Source organism: Clinocottus analis, unplaced genomic scaffold, assembly GCF_023055335.1.
Source record: "Clinocottus analis isolate CAN_PGR_092001 unplaced genomic scaffold, fCliAna1.0.p SCAF_8, whole genome shotgun sequence".
In the NCBI taxonomy this organism is placed as follows: Eukaryota; Metazoa; Chordata; class Actinopteri; order Perciformes; family Cottidae; genus Clinocottus; species Clinocottus analis.
The window spans coordinates 583,393-609,159 of record NW_027176240.1 but is presented as its reverse complement, the minus strand read 5'-3'; the positions used below and the strand labels follow the sequence as shown (position 1 = coordinate 609,159).

The following is a 25,767-nucleotide window of genomic DNA, read 5'->3' as shown; positions in this document are numbered from 1 at the left end:
ACAAAAATTCACAGACAAAACAAATACCTTCAAATACGCTTCCTCGTAGTGCGTTCAGTTAACACACAACACCGGCAACGAGCACAAACTGTTACCCAAGAAAACAGGTAAAAATAACAAAGCACACACACACACACACACACACACACACACACACACACAGTTCAGTGTGGTGAGGCAACACGAGGGATGCGAGCGAGCATGATGTCATTGAGTAAACCGGTCGTCCGTGGCCTGAGGGTGTTTCTGAAACAACCCACGGGGATTGTGGGGGATTTTGTGCTTTTGAGTGTCGAGTATAAAATCTGCAAACGCAAAACAAACGAGACAAAGCTGGTGAACCGTGTTTATTCTCTCAGAATAAACACAGAATAATGACACGGACGTTGCGTTGATTAAGTGCAGACGTTACACAACAAACGAGTCAACGTCTGAGAGGCCTCGCAGGTTAGACACGCCCACTTTTCAACATGCCACGCCCCCTTGAGATAAACACACTTATCTTTATCCAAAAACCACGATCTTCACCTACACCTGCAGAGAGACCTCGTGCAATATGTTGGGGTAAAATGGCGTCACTTAAAGGGCCAGTTCAGCTGGTTGCAATCCTCAACCTCACCACTAGATGTCCCCACATCCCACGCGCTGCCCCTTTAAGTGAAGTCATGTGTATGAAAGTCATTTATTTATGTTATATATAGAAACAAAACGTGAGTTACTTTCATGTCCACAGTGTTTGAGAACAGCATGAATTAATAATAATTTCACAGTCTGATTGGTGCACATAAATATATTGACGTCCCGCCTTCTTCAAACTCAAGAATAATAAGAACTTATTTAATTAGATTTATTTTTAAATACTGTATAATTGCAGTTCTTGTAAATATTTAAAATCTTTTATACAGGAAGTTTTTCTTTTCACATTATGGTACAGAATTTTAAGCATATTCGAACAAAAAGAAATCACCACGTGACAATTTAATCACCAATTTAAAAACAAAATGACCAAATAAAGTCCATGTCCTCTTACGTAAGCGTTGGGATCGTAAACTCGCTTCATAAGAGGTGTGTTTATTATTTGACGGGGTTGAAGTATGAAAATAAACATCTATACGCAGGAAACATCCTCACAGTTTGGCTACAATACAAGAAACACAACATCCCTCAACGTGTGCGACAAGAACCCCGGTGAACAGTTTCACTCTCACAACTTCACATCAGACCTCGACGTAATCCGACCAATCAGGAGTCAGATAGAGTCTTTATTTGTGCCGCTGATGGAAACATGAGCCCTTCAGTATGAGTGTTGAACCGACTCACTCGCTGGTACGAGTGTATGAAACGTCTTATTTATGATATTAATGATATGTTAATGCGTCCAGACGAATGTAAACGTTTCTAAAGCTTTAAGATTATTGGCACAACATGTGTGCTTTGGGAAACACACAGATTCCCGTTCCTTGAGCTTGAAAACAACCAGGCTAGCCGTTTCCCCCTCGTTCCTTATGCTAAGCTAAGCTAACTGCTGCGAGGGTGGCATTGAAACTTGTGTGCGTATTTTCCGAAATGTGGAAGTATTCCCTCGAAGGCAGAACGTCAGAGAGCTCATTGATTTAGAGATAAATATTATAATTCTACCACCAATTATTTTAACATGTTTTATGTTTATTTGAATATTTATCTGTAGACTATTAGACTAGATTATATATAATCTACAAACGGGCCTAAAGCTTTTGTTTTAAAAACAAAATGATATTCTTGTGTTTAAAAACAACAACAATATGATAAAGTCAAAGTTCCCTAACGATAGATTTAATGTGGCCTTGTTCCTTACTTAATGTTCCTTTTTGACTTGTTTGGTTCCTTCTGGTTCCACAACTACGCTCTTGGAAAAGGGTTCCCAACGGGTTCCTGCTGAAGGGCCGAGGTTCTACCCAGAAACGAGAACGCCCATAAACCGGTCCGCACCACATCAGCTCGGCCATTCAGGGTTCTAGGAAAAAACTATTGGAATACAAAAGGGTTCTCTGGAGAACCTCTGGGTGGTTTCTAGATCAAACCCTATGAAGGAAACCTTAGAAGATCTCTCTGTAGAACCCTTCATATAGGTTCTGGGTGGAACCATTATGCCAGAGATTCTCTATACAACCTGGTAACGTGGTTCTGGTTGGAACCGCTCACAAATGGCTCTTGGGGTATAAATCCTGATGTTTGGTTCTAGTGGAACCGGCTGAAAAGGAGCTCTTTAAACGGGTTCTCCAATGAGGACAAGCCACAGAACACTGCATGGTTCTCGTTAGCACCTTTATTTCCTGGCGTGTGCGCGTCTTTCTACATTTCATTGTTAGTCCTCACTACTGGACTTTGCGTCCACGGAGCCGACGCCACGACGTCGAGTCGAGCTCAGAGTGTGTGACCACTTCCTGTCTCCCCGCCCCTCCACTTCCTGTTTCCCGTTATGTCGTCGGGTTCACATGACATCTCTTCATTTTTGCTCGTGAAGCAAACGGATTTCACATTTTCTTGTAGACAAAAACATGATTTGTGCTCGGACTCATTTTCACATTTAAATAAAAACTTCTCTACGGAGCAAAAGTATAATAAAGAGAACAAATGAAAACACACCGTGTGGACGAGACGTTCGTCCTCCATCGTTTGTTGTAGTCTCTGCGTTGGCTTTGAGAGGGCGAACAAGTGAAAACTCGCCGCTCTGAGTTCAACTCTGAGGGCGAAAAAGTTCCAACAAGCTGCACAAAGAAAACAAAAGCAGTGAATCCTCGTCGGCCGCGAGGCATCGAACACGCGCTCTCTGTGCGCGCACGTCTCCGGGCTTCTGTACTTTCTACGTGCATCATTTTGTTTATTTCACTCGGGTTCGGCCGAAAGCAACGGTTTGCTTTGCAACTCATCCACAGACACGGTGGGGTGGATGTTTGCCGGGCTCCGACCGCCGGCTCCGGCTCCGGCTCCGGCTCCGGCTCGTCACGTCCTCAGCTTCAAGATGACCGTGGCCAGGACGAGGAAGAAGGAGTTCCAGCCCAGCGTGACGGCGAAGCCTCGCCACACCATCATCCGAGAGAGACCCCAACCTGCCGGGGGAGACGCAGCTTTACGGTCACTCCAAAGGTGGACACGTTAGCTTAGCTTAGCATCACGGCTGGAAACGGGGTGGAACAGCTAGCCTGCCTCCGAGCCTCTAAATCTCTAAACGCTCACGAATCAACGCCGTGCATTTAGTTTTATGACAGAAAAAGCCTCATTAAAATAGAAAAGGAACTGGCTTTGATGTGTTGATGCACGACATGAACTTATGATTAAAAATAAAAGCAAAGGTTCCATAAGTACCTCTGTACATGATGCAGCGCAGCGCTTCAGCCGCGTAGGTCTGAGGCAGCGCCATGCTAACGTAGCGCAGAGGATACGGGATGCACTCCACCGGCCAGATGATTCCTAGAGGAAGGAGAGAGGACTCAAGATGAAGTACAGGATCCAACTAAATGTTCTCTAAAGAACCTCATGAAGCCTGTAAACTAACTATTTGTTCTCTAAAGAACCTCATGAAGATCATGTGACACGGTAGAAAGTCCCACAGGAAGTACTGAACGGACCCCGAGCTCAAAAAATACTTTGAACCTTGTCGACTAAAGATTTGTTCATAACTCTCAGAGGGACACACACACACACACACACACACACACACACACACACACACACACACACACACACACACACACACACACACACACACACACACACACCACAGAGGATGAGGTTGGGGTAGAACATCCCCAGGGCGGCCTGGTTGGCGCTCTGCTCGTCGTCGATGGCGGCCGAGATGACGAGGCCGAAGGAGATGCCGGTGATGCCCTGAAGCACGATGAGGACCACGACCAGCGCCAGGGAGCCCTCATTAGGCAGCTGGGGGGGGGGGGTCGAGGGGGAAGGGGGGGGGGAGGGGGAGAAGGAGGGAGAGAGGGAGAGAGAGATAAAAGGCTGTTTTCACAGCTGCAGTAGACATAGAATAACATATTTAAACACAGTGCAATAAGCTTAAAGCTTCCTGGCTTAACAAACACTGAATGTCAAGTTGCATTGTGGGTAGTGTAGGCGCACGGCGAGGAAGAGAACATGCACACAATGCAAAGAGAGGATTTCTCTGTTTTTGCTGCTTCGAATTTATTGCTTTTTAAAAAATGACTGTCAGTGAAAATTCATTTTAAAGAACATGAGAGAGAGAGAGAGAGAGAGAGAGAGAGAGAGAGAGAGAGAGAGAGAGAGAGAGAGAGAGAGAGAGAGAGAGAGAGAGACTGAACTGTTCTTCGAAAACACAACAATAAACTACAAAAGACAGAAAATGTAATAAAAACACAAGAAAGAGTCAAGGTGAGGAAACTCTGTGTGTGTGTGTGTGTGTGTGTGTGTGTGTGTGTGTGTGTGTGTGTGTGTTAAGACACTATCCGTCTCCCTGACAACGAGCAGGAATAGACGGTTCACCGCTCGGTTGCCACAGCAATCAAGGGCCGTTGTCGTGGCGATTGCACAGCGAACCCTGGAGACGGCGAGTGCAGGAAGTGATTTATGACACACACACACACACACACACACACACACACACACGAAGGTTCAAGCACACACATGCCCATAAAAACCATGTCCCTGCATGGACTCAACACACACACACACACACACTGAGCACTCTCGGTGACCTTGACCCCGTGACCTCTGCAGGAAGGCCACGCCCCCTTCCCTCTCCTCTGCACATCAAGAACAGCAGGAGCAGCTCTGTGTGGCGGTTAGATTGAGTTATTATTATCATTAATTTTATCATTATCATCATAATCCTGCAGGAAGATAAAACGCTGATGTAAGCGCGTGTGAGCAGAGGCTCATGGGAGTTGTAGTCACTTAATGTTACGTTTTCAATGCCGAGAACAAAAGTTATTAAAGCTTTTTCGGTTGTTTTTCTTTTCTACTTCTTCTTCTATTGATCGCGTGTCGTCCGGCTGTTATTGTCAATAAAGTTCGGTCTCATCCGAAGAGGCTTCGTACCTTGAAGACGAGCAGGATGAAGAGCAGCAGCAGCACGATCTGAACGCTGATGACCAGCAGCTGGGAGAAGAGGTGAGCCAGCATCGTCTCCAGAGAGCTCACGCCTGCAGCAGATGATACAGTATTTATATTTATATTGTTGTGAGATAAGTCTCGTTTTAATAGTTTAATATCACGTCTTTTAAAGCTGGGAAATAATCACAATAAGCAATAAACACAAACAAAACTCTGGTCCTCACATTCTGCTCTGATCGTCTCCCTCCCCCTAGTGGCCACAGCTCACATTACACACGTGCATAATGTGCATTTTAAAAGAATTAAGTGACATTTTAAGGACAAAAAGGAACACGTCTTTGTTTGAAAGGGAATAAACTGATGCAGATATTCATAAATATATACTACAATCTAATTGTATACAGTATTTATGTATTAATCTGGAGCTTTTTCACCAAATTATGTGGATGTTTTGTGGCCAAAACTGTTTTTTTTGGTCATACTTTTTTGTTGGTTGTCATAATTCTGTTTTTTTTTTTTAGTTGACAAGAAAAAAAAAAGTTGAATCATAATTATATGACACAAGATTATGGCTGCCATAATTTGTTTTTTTGTCAATTTTTTTGTCAATTTTTTTTATTGTTATTTTTTTGTCTACTTTTTTTTTGTCATACTTAGTTTTTGTTCTTATAATCATAAATACATTTTTTGTGTCGACTTTTTTTTGTCAACTTTTCTTTTTAGCAAAAAAAAAAAGTCGACAACAAAAAAATGTTGACAAAAAAAATCATAATTATATAACACAAAAAAATATGGCTGTCTTAATTATTAATAAAAGATTTTTTGTCAATTTTTTTGTCATACTTTTTCGTTGTCATAATTATTTATTTATTTTTCTATACAACAGAGGACGACTCCGTGCAATATGTTACAATATGTGCGTTACTTTACAACACACTGCGTTAGCGTTAGCGGCGCTGTGATGACATCACTCCTTGTCTCAAGGGCAGTGTGCAGTCGCCCCTTTGAGAAACACAGCAGCAGCTACATTACAGCAATGCTAATACCTGTTGAGCTAACACGTCAACAGTTAGCTTGCATAGTTAGCATGTTAGACCGGCGAGCGGATGAAGACATGTGAAGACGAGCAGCGTATGCACACTTACTATCTCAAGATTTAAACTTATTTTTAAAAATTTTGTCAACTTTTTTTTCTGTCGTACTTTTTTTGTTGTCATAATTATATATATATTTTTTTGATTTTTTTTTGTCATACTTATTTTTTTGGTGTTCAATCATGAATTTTTTTGTTTGTGTCGACTTTTTTTTTTGTCGACTTTTCTTTTCTTTTTTGAGCAAAATAAGTCGAAAAGAAAAAAAAAATGTTGACAAAAAAAAATCCTAATTATATGACACAAAAACTATGGCTGTCATAATTATTAATACATTTGTTTTTGTCCAAACAAATTTTGTAAAAAAAATTTTTGTCATACTTTTTTGTTCTCATAATTATATATAGATGTACTTTTTTTTTTGGCAACTTTTTTTTTGTTGTTGATTTTTTTTGTCACTTATTTTTTGTTGTTATAATCATAAATGATTTTTTTGGTGTCGACTTTTTTTGGAAAAAAAAATGTTGCCAAAAAAAAAATCATAATTATATGACACTAAAAATGATGGCTGTCATAATTATTAATAAAAAAAAGTATTTTTTTGTGTCCAACATTTGTACAATGTTTACACTTTACATTACATGTTATATTCTGCTTCTTACTCTGCACTTTTACTGTTTTTTGCATGTAGAATGTGCATGTGAATGTGCACATTGACAATAAAGTTTGAATCTCATCTTTGACTTTGACCCTCACCTGCGACCCAGCAGCGGTCCAGAAGCCCCTCCTTCCTCTCCAGGACGAAGGACAGCGCAGTGAGCCCCACGGCCAGGTAGAAGGTGATGCTGGAGGAAGAGGAGGGCAGGGAGGAAGAGCAGGGAGTTAAACGTCTGGTCTCTGAGAGGTTGCTGGTTCATTCATAAAGCGCTGCTCGGCTGACCTGAGGACGGCTCCCGGGGTCACAAACGTGGTGAAGTCGGTGTCGCTGCTGCCGTAGATCGGTTCCTCGAACTGACGCAAAGATTTAAATTCACTTTTATGACACAGTTCAAGCTGAATATGAATGTATTCACTGTTATTACTTTATGTACTGTCATCGACGTGTTTGTGTGTCTTTAAAAGTTGTAACACAAACAGGTTTTATGCCTTTATGAGCTGTTGTTATTATTTTACCTTTATCGGCAGCGCAACCAGGTACGACAAACTGCCCATTTTATTCTCCACAAAAGACTGAAAAGAGAATGAAGTGTTAACAAGAAACAATAAATACAACTTAAAATAAAACTTTATTAATACAGAACAAATACAATCAGATAAAACAAATCAGATAACTAAAATTACAAAAGTAAAAAAATATAATATAAATATATATTTTTTTTGCAATTTTAAGTAAAAAAAATAGTATATATATATTTATATATATATATATATATATATATATATATATATATATATATTTATATATATATATATATATATATATATATAAATATATATATATATATATAAATATATATATATATATATATATATTCATATTCATATTCATATTGTGTATTCGTACCTGAAAGGCCTCGTGTAACTTCTTCTGCAGCATAAACGCAATTTGTCGATCTAAACAAAAAACACACAAAAATGAACAACTTCTGCTCGTCAGAGTCACAGGACATGATCTCTGGCTGCTTTGTTCCTGTTGAGGTTGTGTGTTTTTATAAATGAATATTTTAGTGCATACACAAATGTTCAATCCACTTCTGCAAAAAACCACAACAGACTGAGAACAGCCATACTTGTGAGGTCCAGCCAGACGTGCACTGATCCTCCGTCCACCACCTCTCTGGAGACCTGCCGCTGCACCATCCTGCAGACACACACTGTGTGTTATGATGCAGACACACACCATCCTGCAGACACACACTGTGTGTTATGATGCAGACACACACCATCCTGCAGACACACACTGTGAGTCATGATGCAGACACACACCATCCTGCAGACACACACTGTGTGTTATGATGCAGACACACACCATCCTGCAGACACACACTGTGTGTTATGATGCAGACACACACCATCCTGCAGACACACACTGCACGTTATGATGCAGACACACACTCACTCAGCAAATATTAAACACAATGTTGCAACACAAAGAGACATTAATATCAATACATGTTCTGACTTTAGAGAAAAAGAAGCTGTAACTACATTCAGACACACACTTAAACTTATAACACACACACACACACACACACACACACACACACACACACACACACACACACAAAACTAAAAGTTTACTCCAAACAGACCAACGTGAGCCTCACGGTGGCGCTAGAGGACAAGTCCTCAACAACTAAACAACAACTAAATGATATGACACATCCACCCTACAAGCGTGGAGGTTATTAGTAATGAGTTATTAAGTTATTAAGTTATTAAGAGCTGACTCCGCCCACCTTTTGGTCAGGTAGCTGGAGAAGTTCTGTCCGAAGCCGACGACGCCCCAGTACTCTCCGTTATGGATCCCATCGAACGCCTCCGCGTGGGATAAGGCCACCTGTGTGTGTAAAGCATGTAAACATTAGGAAACAGCATATTTTATTGTGTTAATATGAACGCTCAAGACGTTGCTCCAGATGGTTTGTTGTTCAGCAGCTGCACACGCGTGTGTTTTTAATACGGAACGTTAGAGAGAAACGAGGAAATAAAAAGTCTATTTGCTCTGCAGAAGTGAAACTCTGCTTTAACCTTTTGGAAACCGCCTTACAGAGAACATTCAGGCGAGGACTCACTGGGGCCAAATAGCCTCAATGGACCTATTGGGGCTATTTGGACCCATTGGGTCCGTTGGGGCTATTGGGTCCGTTGGGTCCATTGAAGCCATTGGGGCCGTTGGACCCATTGGACCCATTTGACCCATTTAACCCATTTAACCCATTGGGGCCATTGGGTCCATTGGAGCCATTTGGTCCGTTGGGTCCGTTGGGTCCATTGGACCCATTGGGGCTATTGGGTCCGTTGGGTCCATTGGGGCCATTGGACCCATTGGGGCCATTGGGTCCATTGGAGCCATTTGGTCCGTTGGGTCCGTTGGGTCCATTGGACCCATTGGGGCTATTGGGTCCGTTGGGTCCATTGGGGCCATTGGACCCATTGGGGCCATTGGGGCCATTGGATCCGTTGGGTCCATTGGGGCCGCTGGACCCATTGGGGCTATTTAAATGCTCTTTAAATTTTCTTATGTACCAAACCATGTATTTCACTTGAGGAAGAGAAACCTGAAAGCAGCCACTTCCTTCCTCCAGACTTAAAACCCCCACTTCCTGTTTGGGGTCGTGTGTACCTGTTGCACGCTGGCGTTGTCCAGGAAGGAGAGCAGCGATTGGCTGTAGGCAGAAGGGGAGGTCTCGTTGTTCACCACGGCCACCTGGACCCCGTTGGGCTCTCCTCCGATGCACAAGCAGATCAGAGACACCTGGATGACCGGCAGCAGGAACTGGAAGCACAGCGAGCTGTGGGGCGCACCATGACCTCATGTAACGTTGCATTATGGGTAAACAAGAATAGAAAACCCATTCTGAGAGGAAGTTGTTGTTGGTCTTGTATTAGTGTAATATTTCCTTTTAAAGCAACATGACAACAGTGAAAGGACGCCATTTTTGAAGAGACATTCGGGATTGGCCCTGCAGCAGCGTGAAGAGGTCAAAGGTCAAATTCTGTAGTCATCAGTGTCATGGAAATGTGACCTTTACATGATATATGACTGCATGATATTCTGTGTAGGTTCATGTCTTTAATACTGGCTTCATGTGTAAAACGGGGGGAATTTGTCATGATGGAGGGATGAAAAAAGGAGTGAAAGCTTCAACGCTTTCAAAGCTTTCGTCATCGTCGGAAAGGGCCGTTTATTTTGTTGCAATAATGTAATAAAATCAAGTGTTTGTAGCTCCTCTAGAGAGAGGATTTTATATTGTTGCATCTTGGTGAACTGAATATTTTTGGAGTTTTAAGGACAAGACAACAAAATGCAACTTCCTGGATCTCCTCTGAACAAAACGTACACATTTAAATCTCCTCCTCAAAGGAAAAACGCACCCCGGCATTCTCTTCATCCGCACCAACGTCTTGATCATCAGGGCGGCGATGTTCCTCCACTTGGGCAGAACGTGCCGGGCTCGCACCTTCCAGTCCGCTGCCGGAGGAACACAGAGAACGCGTTCAGTGACGGACGAGGAACGCGCCGGAACGTTTACAGCGACGCCTCCCGCCTTCTTTCAGCCCCGTCACCTGAGTACGTGGGAGCGTCCGGCTCCACCGCCAGCAGGATGGGCCGGCTCTCGTCCCGGCCGCTCTCGAAGGACTGGCTGCTCTCCAGCGGCGGGCCGGAGCCCTGCTGGGGCCCGGAGCCCTGCAGGGGCCCGGAGCCCTGCAGGGGGCCGGAGCCCTGCTGGGGGCCGGAGCCCTGCTGGGGGCCAGAGCCCTGCAGGGGGCCGGAGCCCTGCTGGGGGCCGGAGCCCTGCTGGGGGCCGGAGCCCTGCTGGGGGCCAGAGCCCTGCTGGGGGCCAGAGCCCTGCTGGGGGCCGGAGCCCTGCTGGGAACCCTGCCGGTCCCACGACTGGCACAGCTGCAGGAAGGCGTGCTCCAGGGTCTGAGGAGGAAGGTCTTCTGATTTAAAATGGCTTCTCTCTTTTAGGGCTCCTTTGTTCTTTTCTAACTTTTACTTTTGTTTGTATTTTGTTGTTTTCTCCTCAGGCCTCACCGTGGCGTTGTGCTGCTTCATGACGGCGTCTGGAGCTCCTTCAGCCAGCAGACGGCCGCTCCGCATGAGGCCCACCTGCAGGGAGCAGCAGCATTAAAGTTCAAAAACCATAATAATTTATCTCCATCCTTATTAACAGTTAATAAGGATGTATATGCTCCCAGGGGAAAGCAAACCATACCTTTAAAAATATGTAATAATCCACAGCACAAAGTCACATGTGAAGGTTTTATCGACTTAATATTTAAAGTAGATTACTGAGAAACAATGACGGGATTCTGTGTGTGTGTGTGTGTGTGTGTGTGTGTGTGTGTGTGTGTGTGTCCTCTCACCACGTTGGCCTGCCTGGCCTCCTCGATGTAGTGCGTGGTGATGATGACGGACACTTTCCCCGTCTTCACGATGTCCACCAGGTGCTGCCAGATCCTGGAGACGAGGAGGAAGAGAGAGGACGTCACGCACGAGCCAGAACATGGATGATGTTTACACATAGTATATATATATATATATATATATATATATATATATATATATATATATATATATATATATATATATATATATAGCAATTGCAATTAACTACATTCCATCATATAGCAGACAAACAGTGATATTTAAGAAGTGAAATGAAGTTTATAGGATTTACAGAAAGTGTGCAATAATTACTTAAACAAAAGTAGGCAGGTGCATAAATTTGGGCACCCTTGTTGTTTTATTGATTTAAATACCTTCAGCACTAATTATTGGAACACAACATGTGTTTGTTCAGCTCATTGACCCTTGACCTCCAGACACAGGTGAGTTGTTCTCCTCTTTGCATCCTCCCTGCAGCCTCACAACAACTGTCACATGACCTGAAAACAAAGATGGTTCACATCACGGTTTAGAGGATACACAAAGCCAGCGCAGAGATCTCAGCTGTCAGTCTCCTCTGTGAGGAACGTAGAGAGGAAATGAAAGAGCACAGGCACAGTTCTAGTGAAGGCTAGTCAGTGTCTTTGCACCAGGAGATGCTGGACGGGAGAGTCACGCAGCAGAAGCCTTTTCTGCGCCAAGGCCACAAAAAGAGTCGCTTCAGGTACGCTAAAGCACATTTGAACAAGCCAGCTTCACTTTGGAATAAGCTGCTGTGGCCTGATGAAACTAAATGTGAGTTATTTGGATGTAACCAGGGGCGGTATGCACGGCGGGAGAAGAACACAGCGTTCCAGGAGGAACACCTGCTGCCCACAGCAACATGTGGTGCATCAGGCTGTGTGGCCGCTGCAGCTACTGGCCTCCTGCTGAAGGTGACGGTCACATGGATTCCAGTCGGTATCAGCAGATTGTTGCGAACAATGTTCAAGAATCAGCAACAAAGTTGAAGTTGGAGACTTCAACAAGACAACGACCCTGAACACTGCTCACATTCTACCTGAGTGTTCATGCAGAGGAACAAGTACGACGTTGTGGAACGGCCATCTCAGACCTGAACATCACTGAAAACCTGTGGTGTTTTAAAGCAGGCTGTCCAAGCTCAGAAACCATCAAACCTGACTGGACTGGAGATGTTTTGTGAAGAAGAATCATCAAAAACACCTTCAACCAGAATCCAGACCCTCATTGAAGCTGTAGGAAGCGTTTGGAGGCGGTCATTTCTGCAAAAGGAGGATCTACTAAATATTGATGTAAATTTTCTGCTGGGGTGCCCAAATTTATGCACCTGCCTACTTTTGTTTAAGTAATTATTGCACACTTTCAGTAAATCCTACAAACTTCATTTCATTTCGTAAATATCACTGTTTGTCTGCTATATGAAATATTTAATTGAAATTGCTGTTCTGAACAACCAATGATACATAAAGGAAAAACTTGAAAATGATCAGGAGTGCCCAAACTTTGTCATACCACTATATATATATATATATATATATATATATATATATATATATATATATATATATATATACATACATACATACATACATATATACATACATATATATATATATATATATATATATATATATATATATATATATATATATACATACATACATACATATATATGTATACATATATATACATATATATTTTATTTACCTTAAGTGTATTGTCATTCTGTGTTTTCAGCACCAGGCAACATAACTTTTCATCGTCTGGCATAACTCTGTTATCTGTGCGTATGACAGTAAAACCATGTTGACTATTTGTTTGCAGCTGCACGTCATTGTGTAACTTTTCGCTGCACGCCGACAGTAAACAAACCTCGGACGACCTCGCGCTCTACTTCTCTGAGGAAGTCGTGCGTTTTGGCCGACGGCCCAAAAAGAGAAAGAGAAGCTCATCTAGATATTCACTGCGGGTGTGTTTGCATACTTGGCCCGCAGGACGGGGTCCACTCCCACGGTCGGCTCGTCCAGGATGAGCAGCTCCGGGTTCTGCAGCAGCGCCGCGCCCAGAGACACCCGCCGCTTCTGACCGCCGCTACGACGGAGAGAGAGAGAGGAAACGACGAGGGTCAAAGGTCACCGAGGAGAGAGGGAGGAAGCAGACAGAGAGGGAGCGTCCCGAGAGTCTGCCCCGCACACCACTGCTCTTAAACCCTAAAGCCAGCTTGAACCGAGCGGCGAGGACGCGCGCCGCACGCGCTGTTGTTTCCAGACCAGGAATGTGATGTCATGTGACCCAGAGAGAGGTTTGAACCGCTGAAGTCACATGATCAGAAAGAAAAACACACTTCCTGTTCACAGCGAGCGCTCGGCGGCGGCAGCAGGTCCGTCATGTGTCCTTTTAGGAAATAAAAACCTCAAACGAGCAGAACCTGTCAGGCTCAGGTCGTACCTGAGGTTGCGCACCAGGCTGCGCTTCTGCGGCAGGTCCAGGAAGTCCAGCAGGAAGTGCATGCGCGCCCGCGTCTCCTTGGCCGTCAGCCCGTGCACGCGGCCGAAGAAGGTCAGCGTGTCGCTGATGGTGAACTCGCTGTACAGCGCCAGCTCCTGACGCACAGGGACGCGACACAGGAGGGAGGAACGCGTCACATGTCATAGATTATGTATTTCATCTCTGTGTTTTATAGATTATGTATTTCATCTCTGTGTTTTATAGATTATGTATTTCATCTCTGTGTTTTATAGATTATGTATTTCATCTCTGTGTTTTATAGATTATGAGGAATTCTCTGCGTTGTAACCCGACACCTGGAGGCCGAGTTGTTTGTGTGTGTGTGTGTGTGTGTGTGTGTGTGTGTGTGTGTGTGTGTGTGTGTGTGTGTGTGTGTGTGTGTGTGTGTGACAGTATTGAGACACACTGAAGACCTGAGCACTCAGATGTGGAGCTGAGTGACGGACTAAGTGCCACTAAATGGAAAACAATTCATGGCTTTAATGTATTTTATTTTGTAATATTATTTTTTTTATGTATATTTATTTATTTTCAATTTTTTTAAAGCAATTTATTATTATTTTTAATTATATTATTTGTCTATGTAGTATTTTCCCCAAAACATATTTTTTAATTAATATTTTGTATTTTCCTTAACAATTTATTATTTTCTTTTTTTTAAATGAAACAATTTTTAGCTTATTTGGTAAACATTTTCACCTATTCTAATTCTGATAATAATAATACTAATAATATATATAGATATATATCTATATCTATATCTATATATATATCTATATATCTATATATATATATATATATATATATATATATATATATATATATATATATATATATATATATATATATATATATGACAATTCTAATAATAATTAAAAATATATTTTATATTTTTTATATATATGAAAATTCTCATAATAATAATTAAAAATGTTTTCCAAGTAAAATAAAAAAGTTTAAAAAAGCATTGTTGTTTCATTGTGAACATAAACATGAAGGCGTGGCGTGTACCTGCGGCATGTAGCCGACCATCTTCCCCGGCACGCCGTGTCCCGGGTACGCGGGCGGCTTCCCCAACACGCAGATGTGACCCCGCGAGATCTTCAGAGTTCCCACAATGCATTTCAGCAGCGTGGTCTTCCCACAGCCGCTGGGCCCCAACAGCCCGTAACTGCAACGCAGCGTCAGAGAGAGGAAGAGGAAGAAGAGGAAGAAGACATCGATGAGCTGTTTCCATTATATTTAAAGAAGAAGAAAAAAGCCCAAATGATCTGATTCCAGCTTCTTTGAGGTGAATATCTTTCTAATTTCTTCCCTCCTGTGACAGTAAAATGAGGTTTTATGACGTCACCTTGAGCTTCAGGAGACATTTATCTCCATTTTCTGTCATTTTTGATCAAACAACGAAACCATTGATGAGAAACAAACGTACAAACTGCTCAACCATAAAACATAATCGATGTCAATGAGGAATGAAAAGTGCAACTTCAACTTCCGTTGAGACGTCACACGTGGAAGCAGCTCAACGAGTTCCTCCTCTGTGTTTCCTCAAAGGAAGCGGAGGATGAAGAAGATATATTATTAATATTACATATGTATATGTACTAAAAGGTGTGTGTCGTTAGCTTTTACTGACATGTGTTTCTTCTGCTCTCTACTTCCCGCTGCTTCTTTCGTCCACTGTAATAGTAATCCTTTGTAATTTATGCGTGAATGAATACCCAGCATGCAACAGTCCGATCATATCCAGGCATAAAGGTTACATTTTTTAACCGTTTTTTGACTGAAACTCATTCCTAACTCCCAAAACTTTGTGTCACAGTGATCATTCTTACATATTCTGATTATTTAGGTCATTATCTTCACAAAGAGGCGTCTTATCAGCGCGTGGGCTGCTGTTAAGGCGCTGAAGCAGACCGTTTCAACGAGTCAGCGACGGCTATTTCGTGAAATCCTGCCTGCGTTGCACGCTCAGATCACGCTCGATGCTCACGGTTACAAATCAATACACATGATCAGCAGTATTAGAACTCATTCGGGTTCACACGACTACATGTGGGGGCTCTAACATGGCAGCGCTCCACTCACATGTGTCCCTGCGGCACCGTCAGGTTGAGGCCGCTCAGCACCTTCAGCTTGCCGTACGACCGGCACACGTCTCGGCACCGGATGGCGGCGGCCTCCGGTCCGATGGTCGGAGGAGGAGGAGGAAGAGGATGAGAAGGAGGAGGAGAAGGAGGAGGAGGAGGCGTCTCCACGTCGACCTTCATGTTGTCCTCTTTCTGCCGGGAGAGAACAGGACGACAGATGATGTTTTCTTTCTGCCAAACAGACGTTAGAAGGTCTGATGAAAGCCAAAGATCAGAGATAGTGGTGAGGAGAGGCGCCTGCACAGAGCTCTCAGGACGTTGAAGACCCTCCAGGTGTTGTGTTGTGTGTGTTATCGCATATCGACACACTGCGCGTTCTCCTCGTCCTGCAGTGACGATGAATGAACATTTTCAGCTGGTAAATTTGATGGCAAACGCATCAGCAAACACCTCAGAGAGGAAGTTGCAGCTTTGCGCTGCACATGTTTGGATGAGGAACCATGAAGCATAAATAACATTCATCCTCGTGACTGAGTGGCTCTGCAGGAGTGTGTCGCTCCATCCGGTGGCTCAAAAAACGATCGTTTACTGCGAGAATCTGGAGGAGCTATCGCGGCTTATTAAAGGCCAGAGCGCAGGACGCATCCACAGCTCTCTGCTGGTTTCTTTGCGTCTTGCGGAGCAGCAGCAGACAAAGTATTTGGGTCGTGAACACAATCCTTTCCCCCCTCAGTAATCTCTAACAGCCTTCTTTTCCAGCTCTAACTCTCCTTCCCTTTAATCCATCTCAGAATCAGCATCTCTCGTTTTCCAGCCGGCAGATTAAAGAGTTTGAGTTAGTCGCGTTTGTTCGGCTTCACCTTTGGCACCGTAGCCTACATCTGCAACACACACACACACACACACACACACACACACACACACACACAGAGACTGGTCTCCCGCTGGAGGTTGAGCGTCAATAGGAAACACACAGACTGCAGAATACAGATTTATAGATGAAAGCATGAATCTAAGCAAACACTCACCAGACAGACGGGAACATAAACACAATGACAAATGAAGAGCAGCTGATGAAGAGGAGCTGATGAAGAGCAGCTGATAAGTCCACTGACTGAAGAAATCTCCAGAAACATACATGACACAAACATCTCCGCCCACTAATGAAGAGCAGAAGAACTGGTTCTTGTCACCAGCTGCAGGATGCTGTTCTTAGTACACACACACACACACACACACACCTGCACAGACACACACACACACACACACACACACACACACACACACACACACACACACCTGCACACACACACACACACACACACACACACACACACACACACACACATCCCATAATTGATGATTCTGCTTCACAAGTTGTCAGATTCACTTCATGAAGTCAAAGAAGGAAAGAACACATCTCTCTCTCTCTCTCTCTCTCTCTCTCTCTCTCTCTCTCTCTCTCTCTCTCTCTCTCTCTCTCTGTCTCTCTCTCTCTCTCTCTCTCTCTCTTAGTAACAATACCTCTTCACCTGCCAAGTTGTTGCCAAGTTGTTGCCAAGTTGCGTCACTGCTCTACCGGAACCACACGGGCTCGACGGGCGCGCGCTCCAAAGTCTCTGGATTCAGCAGCGCGAGACACACACACACACACACACACACACACACACACACACACACACACACACACACACACAGCTGAAGAATGGCCTCCGTCCCTCTCTGTATAAGCCTCCCCCAGTAGCTCACATCCTCCTCTAACCGACCAGCTGCTGCACTTTCGCTTCTGCGCTGCTGTGCGCGCTGCCGCGGCGGCGCACGCGGTAACGCGCGGCGCAACCCTCCCTCCCCCTTCCCCTTCCTCTCCTCTCCTGTTTCTTAAACGATCAGACTCACCCTCCCTCCATCGCTTCACACTGATTGTCTTGCTGCACGTCGCGCCAAAAAAACATGACATGCATCGCTGCGTGTGCGTGTATGTGTGTGCGTATGTGCGCGTGTGTGTATCTTGCAGAGCATCTTGCTGCAGCAGCGACTATAAAAGGCCTCGGTCTCGTTTCAAGAACGTTTTTTTTTATATATATATATATATATATTTTTTCGTATGTTGTTGTTGTTGTTGCATAAACGCGCATCCTGAATGACCCAGCAGCATCTCACCCGCTCCTCCATCTCGGTGCCGTCTGCAGGACCACACGACGCAGCATCCAGACCGGCAGCCTCCATAGCAGCACGGGGAGGGTGGGAGGGAGGGAGATAGGAGAGAGAGAGAGAGAGAGAGAGAGAGAGAGAGAGAGAGAGAGAGAGAGAGAGAGAGAGAGAGAGAGAGAGAGAGAGAGACGCTCACTTGTATGATTCAACAGTAACTATGTAGAGACCACGTGACCTAACCTATAGGAGCTGAGGATGCTGGTGACGAGATTGTGCATCCGGTTTTTCTTTCATGAAATTAATTGTATTCGTATTGTTTCTTTCAATGAGATGACACCAGTTACCCGGATGTGATTGATTGAGCAGCCTGGCGGTTGCGTCACCTCTCTCAGCCTCTCTCACCTGACGCGTCCGCGGCCACGGGGCTCGTTCTGCGGCATTTCTCCTCCCCTCCCTCTCTGAGGGGCAGAACATGCGTCAGGCCGCTTCATCCAGGTGTGGGTGACGTTTATTCTCCTGCCAGAACTCTGCGAGAGAAGATTTATGAACAAGTTAAGGAGGGAAATGTGTTCGGGACACGGTTTGAGATTTTTGGTGTAGTTCCTGCAAAACGCCACCAGATGGCAGCAGGAAACCAGAGCGGAGCCAGACGAGCCTGAAACCGCTGAGGAAGAATTTAAACAGACTTTATAGTTAGGAGGACAATATATATATATATATATATATATATATATATATATATATATATATATATATATATATATATATATATATATATATATATATACTAAGTGATATCTGTTGAAATGGCAAACTAATCAAAATATATATACATAAAATAATGATATATATGATATCTATACATTAAAAAAATAAAAAATATTTTTGTATATATACACTAATAAAAATATTCTTATAAAATATATATATCAATATATCTATATATAAATATATATATATATATATTTATACACACAAATAAAAAATATCTCATAATCTGACTAAGTTATGTAATTCAATGTATTAAATCCCAGAAATAAAAAAAATTGATTTGATGCATCGACCATCTGGGACTCTGATTCAGCTTGTAATGACTTTACATGTCCACAGGGGGGCAGCAAGCACCAGGACACACACACAGACACACAGCATTAAATATTTATACAAGAGAGAGAGAGAGAGAGAGAGAGAGAGAGAGAGAGAGAGAGAGAGAGAGAGAGAGAGAGAGAGAGAGAGAGAGAGAGAGAGATGTGATAAAAAAGACAAGGAAGGGGAGGTGTTAGTTGTGCTAAATCAGATCGTGCTTTGCATTTCATTCAATGAAAAGCAATCAAACCGATCAGAAGTGGATCTATTTATAGCTCTTCGTGCCTCACAGGGTTTTGAGTATTGAGTGGCGTCACATTTAACCTCATTCCAGGACACGCGAGAGCAGCGTGCCATGACGCTTTATCCAATATCACTGTATCAAACAATGGATCTGTGTTCCCGTGAATTATAATCCGAACGAAACGGAGTCCAAAGAGCGCAGATTGGGTCTGATTAGCTCCAACAGACGGGGATTAACGCCTTCTGGTCCGTCATTATTATACCAGCACACGTCAGCAGATATCCACCCATTTCCACCCAGAGAGGGAGGGAGGGAGAGAGAGAGAGAGAGAGAGAGAGAGAGAGAGAGAGAGAGAGAGAGAGAGAGAGAGAGAGGACTATCCTGAGTCTGTGCCACGACGCGGACCCTCCACGCTCTCCTCCCCGGCTGCTGCCTCTCTGCGCCGACAGCAGCATCCTGCGCTCTTCTGCTCAAGATGGCGGTGCAGACAGCGGGAAAGGACGCAGTGGTGAGTATTGTTGCGGCGCTTTTTCACGCGCGTCGTACGCGTGTCGGTGTTTATTAACCCCCCTCCCCGCGCGCGTGGCGCCGGGTTGGATGTATTCAGCGCACCGCGGGGCGTCTGTCTTTTAATCCAAGCGCCGCGCGCAGCGCGTTTTCACAGCCGAGAGGCGACTCTCCTCTTTCACATTGAGGGGAATCCAATATGTTGGAGGTGAAATGTATCGGTGTGTGTGTGTGTGTGTGTGTGTGTGTGTGTGTGTGTGTGCTCTCCTAGGCCGCTCAACCAGGTGCAAAAAAAAGACAAAAAATGCGTAAAATGTGTAGTTTATCGGGAAGAATGTTCACCCACAAGGCTCGCGACAGGATCCTTGAAAACATGACAGTCTGCTGCACCGCGAGGCCACACACCAGCGCAATAAATATCAATAAACAGGCCCGCTGCCTCGCGCGGTTTCACCTCACATCGACCCACTTTCACGCCCCACATTTACCTGTTTGCGTGTTTTTTGTTGTTGTGGTCGCTGCGTTTGTTTTAGCCCCCGGTGATGAAGAACGTGGAGGATGACCACCTGAACGACTCGCTGGGGAACCCCGGCCTCATCTCACCCGACAAGGAGGACATATCTCACCAGCTGGTATGCAAAGAACTGTCTGAAAAACACACACTATATCGTGTTTGACGCGTCGCCGTAACGGAACACGTCTCTCTCTCTCTCGCTTTGGCGCAGACGGTTCCGTTCAGCGGGCGCATCCGGAGCGGCATGCGGCCCGGGAAGAAGATCCTCGTGATGGGCATCGTGGACCTGGAGCCAGACAGGTGAGATAACTCCACTAAACAATGCATGACCCCGCACTTTATCAAATCCATCTCTCCGCATGTTCGACATGCTTCGAAAGAGATACGCTTGTTGCGCTTCTAGTCCGACTTGCACACGCACTGCGTGGGCAGACATGCTGGCTCCTTACGTATGCAGAGACAGGGCGTTCCCCCTGAAACCAGCAGGGAGGGGACGTGAATGGGGGTTAAAATGGAACTTGTTCTGGGTGTGTCCTCCCTCCCTTCAGCCTTTCATGGAAACTTGCTGTCAGACTTTTGGATGAAACGTCCTCGATGACCTCATCATGTTCAGAAGCTGCTGGCAACGTTCAAGTGGCCCTGAATGCAGCATGATGCCCACTTAGTAAAGTGTTGTTATTATTGTTATTACTTGCACAAAGGAGGCAGCAGCTTCAGGGGGTGAAACTGCAGCAGCAGGGATTATGCATAATTAACACACAATGTGTTTGCTCTTACGCAGCGGCAGCAGAATTCTGCATTTGACTGATCCCAGATTAGAGCCCGACCTCATATGCTGCCTGTCTGACCTCCTCTTGTGTCGCCCTCCCCCCCCCCCCCTCCCCTCTTTCAGCCTGGACGTGAGCCTGACCTGCGGCCGAGACTCGGAGAAGGCGGGCACGACGCCGCACGATGTGGCGCTGAAACTCACCGCCCGCTTCGCCGACCGCCAGTTCCTGCGCAGCGCTCGCGTCAACGGGAAGTGGACCGGCGAGGAGGCGTCAACGGCTTACTTCCCCTTCATCCCCGACCAGCCGTTCAGGGTAACGACTCTCTTATTCACACGCATTGTGTCTTCTGACCACCAGGGGGCGACTCCTCTGGTTGTATAGAAGTCTATGCTTCATGAGTTAAAGCTGCATTCTTTCTCCTGACCACCAGGGGGTGACTCCTCTGGTTGTATAGAAGTCTATGCTTCATGAGTTAAAGCTGCATTCTTTCTCCTGACCACCAGGGGGTGACTCCTCTGGTTGTATAGAAGTCTATGCGTCATGTGTTAAAGCTGCATTCTCTCTCCTGACCACCAGGGGGCGACTCCTCTGGTTGTATAGAAGTCTATATAAGTGACTCTACTTCTCTCTTGATGTATTCCCTCAGTAAACATTGTAAACATGAGTTTATGTCTCAATCTCTAGTTTCTAGTCTTCTTCTATACAGCACGATGTTCATTTAGTACATTATGGTCTGTTAGAGTCAAACAGACCATAAAGTACTGAGCGCACCGGCTGCCTCTATTAGCGCTGCATCAGGGTCATCAGCTGTGTGTGTGTGTGTGTGTGTGTGTGTGTGTGTGTGTGTGTGTGGGGCAGCAGCACGATGAGTAATTCTCATAAGACCTGAGGACATCGTGTCCGCTCCAATAATTCTGAAAAAGCTCATGAATAACACATGCGGCGTTCGCACTGGAAATATCTGATGCCGTGAACTCAGCGGCCTTCAACCGGCGGCTCCTGCTTCAACGCAAAGACACACAACTGTGTTTATTATATTGTTTAAAGACACAGCAGCGACCATCTCTGGCCTATTTTTTGTCGCGTTGATCCCTGCGTCTCGTTACGCAACGCCAGCGCTGTGATGAGGTGTCATTGTTCAGCGGTCGCGACCCCGCGAGCAGCTGGAGGCGGCAGATTAAAGCTGTCGCTCTGACACCAGACGCTTCGTGTGGTTTCTCAGGAAGTGAGATCACAGATATAAGTTTCCTTACAGTTTTTTTGACTCCATGTTTTTGTTTGGTACAAGTTAAAACACGTTTAAAAAAAAGCAGCTGAAATTAAGCATCGAATCAGACTCTTAGTCACACTTTTTATTTTGTTAAATGGTTTTTAAATCTACAACCGTTATCATTAACCCACTAAAATCTATTGTTTAAAACTGCACTATTTATTTACTTAAAATAAATAGTACTAGAGTCGCCCCCTGGTGGTCAGGAGAGAGAATGCAGCTTCAACACATGAAGCATAGACTTCTATACAACCAGAGGAGTCGCCCCCTGGTGGTCAGGAGAGAGAATGCAGCTTTAACACATGAAGCATAGACTTCTATACAACCAGAGGAGTCGCCCCCTGGTGGTCAGGAGAGAGAATGCAGCTTCAACACATGAAGCATAGACTTCTATACAACCAGAGGAGTCGCCCCCTGGTGGTCAGGAGAGAGAATGCAGCTTCAACACATGAAGCATAGACTTCTATACAACCAGAGGAGTCGCCCCCTGGTGGTCAGGAGAGAGAATGCAGCTTCAACACATGAAGCATAGACTTCTATACAACCAGAGAAGTCGCCCCCTGGTTTTAACCTTTATTTAGAAAATCCAGAGTCTTTCTTGCATTAATCAGCTGCATCGGTGCTAACGGCTGCCGTTGCTTCTCTACACGCTAATTTATTAATTTGTGTTTTTTTTCTTCTTCTTTTCTTTCGGGCAGATCGAGATCCACTGCGAGCACCAGCGGTTCCGCATATTCGTGGACGGACACCCGCTCTTTGACTTTTACCACAAAGTGAAATCCTTCTCGTCCATCGACACGATACAGATACGAGGAGATCTGCTGATCACCAAGCTCGGTTAGCCACGCCCCCTCATCAACGACCCATCATGCAACATCATGGTGCAGGCGCATAACAGCTGGATGACGAGTCAAAGTCCTCCTGCTCCGTCTCTCCCGTTCCCTTTTCTATCGAAGATGCTTTTTTGGGGAGTTTTTGTTGTGTTTCTCTGTGTCGCTTCTGGTTTTTTGTCCGATCAGGGATCCTGCAGATTATTAATAACGCGTTCATTTTTCCTGGAGGGACGTGGAGGAAGACGCAGGCTTGGGAAACCCAGTTTACTCAGGAACAAACATCTGACTCTTGAGCGGATACCGCGGTGCTTGTCGGTGGAAGTCTGGATGTTTTTAACTCTGCAACTCTTCCAGGAACCTTTTGGATAAACGGATTGGACCTTTTTTTTAATATCCAAATCGGAGCCCAGAAACATGACTTTTCATATCAGATGAAACCGTTTTTTTTTAAAGGAAAATGTTGCACTCTTTCAGTATTTATTGTTGCGGTTATCCTCTAAAAAGTCTCATGTATATGATGACATCACAACGGGGGTGTGTGTGTGTGTGTGTGTCACACGCACGCCATTCACCCCGAAGATGGACGTAATTCTACTTCCTGTTCCTGTCCAGCCTCCTCTGGGTGAAACACTCCTCCGATATGCAACCCATCCTCCTCTCAGAGGAACTCCCCCCACCTTTTGAGCAGAACGCGTTGCGGGCGTCAAACCAACGACCTTCAGGTCCCGGCGGTGCATCGAATGTCCAGTGTTCATGTTTCTATAGTAGCATAGCGATGCGCAGGAAGTATCACGCAACCGAGCCGCTAACAGGAAGTGAGTTCAGTTTTCTGGTCCGAGAGGCGATGAGACGTGTCGGTGTCGTTTTCGTTTGTGTTTTTTTTATACTGTTGTTTTTGTGTTCTTTCTATTTCGCGGGTGAGCATCCGTTTGTATCGTTAGCTGTAATGTTGTAAAGCGTGCGGCGATCGAACGGTTCGATCGGCGGCCATTTTGATGATCGGTTTGGGTCGTTTTTTTTTAAGGAAATCAGCTTAAATGGTCATATTTTCTGGTTTTGTATGGAAAATATATTGTCTTTGAGACTTTTTCAGATTTGGGAAATGTTTTTTTCTGAAATTTGACAAAACAAACTAATCAATTGATCGAGAAAACAATGAAATATAAACGTTAGCCGCGGCCCTGGTTCGAGTTTTTTGCTCCTCGGCTTTGAACCAATGGGAGACGGAGATGAACAATACAAGCCTCCAACCAGGGTGTGTGTGTGTGTGTGTGTGTGTGTGTGTGTGTGTGTGTGTGTGTGTGTGTGTGTGTGTGTGTGTGTGTGTGTGTGTGTGTGTGTGTGTGTGTGTGTGTGTGTGTGTGTGTGTGTGTGTGTGTGTGTGTGTGTGTGTGTGTGTGTGTGTTTCTCCTCAACAAAGCACACACGTGTGTTCTTTTCTCTCCATAATGATCGATACTGAAGCTCCTGATGATCCTGCAGGTCTGTTGAAGATACTTGGAAATGATTCTTGTCTCTTTTAATTGTTCTTTAACCCCTTAGAAAGAAAAGAAAAGTGCAACTGAATGTTATTCTCATCCTGATTGTAATCTGATTATGAATAATAAAATACCCACAGTGGAAACACTGTTTGATATAATTTAGGAAATCAGCCACAAACAGTGTGTTTGATCCTGCTGTTGGACTTTGGATGTACAGATTTATAAAGCCAGGAAACCCGAGCAGAGTCACAACGTCGTGTCGTGCATGTCAGCTTTAAACCTGCAGTCGACTAAAGGTTAAGCACACGCTTTCCATTTTATTTAAACCAAGATTCCAGTTTAACAAATTAAAATGTAAGGTTTTTTTGTGGGGTTTTTCTCCTCCGGGACACGACTTCCTAAAAAAAAAAGTGCTAAAACATCCGTTTATGAAGCGTCCTATTGAGTATACGGTTCAGTTTTTTACAGTGTCATAACGTGTGTGTGTGTGTGTGGTAACTTCATCACTACTGTATTGGTAACATACTATTTTATGCTCTTTATATGAAGTCATTTTGAAAACGGTTGTTTTTTTTATATATGTATATAAATGATGAAAGTATAGCTGAGGTCAGATATTACACATTGAATAAAGCGTAAAGGGTTAATCATCATTTTGACGGGTGTTTTGGATGTCAGCGAGCATCTTGTCGCCCGTTTGATCCTCTAAAACCACTAAAAACTAAAAAAAAACATCTCGTGTTTGACTGTATTCCTCCTCATGCTTTTGTACAAAAAGAAAAAGAAAAGGCGACTTTGCAGATCAATAAACTTCTCATCTTGGAAATGTTCCTGTGCTCAGTGTCTCTGTCTGAAAATCCACCAGATACAAACAGAAAAGATCAGACCAATACAAAACAATAAAAAAGTCTCCGGTCACATCAAATAATCTGAAACTGTCTTTTAGAATCTGAAGAGCTCAAAACTTCTTCACCTTTACAGTCGGAGCGATGCGTCTTCAGCTTCATGACAATGAAACACA

The 25,767-nt window shown here is 44.3% G+C and overlaps 2 protein-coding genes across 3 annotated transcripts; one reads left to right on the top strand and one right to left on the bottom strand.

The window, feature by feature from the left end:
* Window positions 1–20,556, bottom strand: abch1 (ATP-binding cassette, sub-family H, member 1). The gene is made up of 23 exons (XM_068567696.1): window positions 20,367–20,556; window positions 18,444–18,568; window positions 18,051–18,110; window positions 15,889–16,082; window positions 14,812–14,971; window positions 13,741–13,895; window positions 13,276–13,383; window positions 11,250–11,343; window positions 10,918–10,992; window positions 10,725–10,806; window positions 10,446–10,535; window positions 10,254–10,350; window positions 9,502–9,670; window positions 8,615–8,715; window positions 7,946–8,016; window positions 7,720–7,769; window positions 7,329–7,385; window positions 7,096–7,166; window positions 6,912–7,000; window positions 5,050–5,153; window positions 3,759–3,918; window positions 3,346–3,450; window positions 1–3,089 (listed from the first exon to the last, which is right to left on the bottom strand). The coding sequence occupies exons 2-23, from the start codon at window positions 18,513–18,515 to the stop codon at window positions 2,983–2,985; spliced, it is 2,271 nt and encodes a 756-aa protein (XP_068423797.1). The 5' UTR covers window positions 18,516–18,568; window positions 20,367–20,556; the 3' UTR covers window positions 1–2,982.
* LOC137779628 (galectin-related protein-like) lies at window positions 19,321–24,633 on the top strand. Of its 2 annotated transcripts, none has more exons than XM_068567695.1 (5): window positions 19,321–19,879; window positions 20,427–20,510; window positions 20,604–20,692; window positions 21,285–21,474; window positions 23,131–24,633. In XM_068567695.1, exons 1-5 carry the CDS (start codon window positions 19,847–19,849, stop codon window positions 23,272–23,274), a joined length of 540 nt encoding a protein of 179 aa, XP_068423796.1. In that variant the 5' UTR covers window positions 19,321–19,846; the 3' UTR covers window positions 23,275–24,633. The 2 variants fall into 2 exon arrangements, with proteins under 2 accessions (XP_068423796.1, XP_068423795.1); XM_068567694.1 differs by having other exon boundaries at window positions 20,412–20,510.
* The last annotated feature ends 1,134 nt before the right edge of the window (window positions 24,634–25,767 follow it).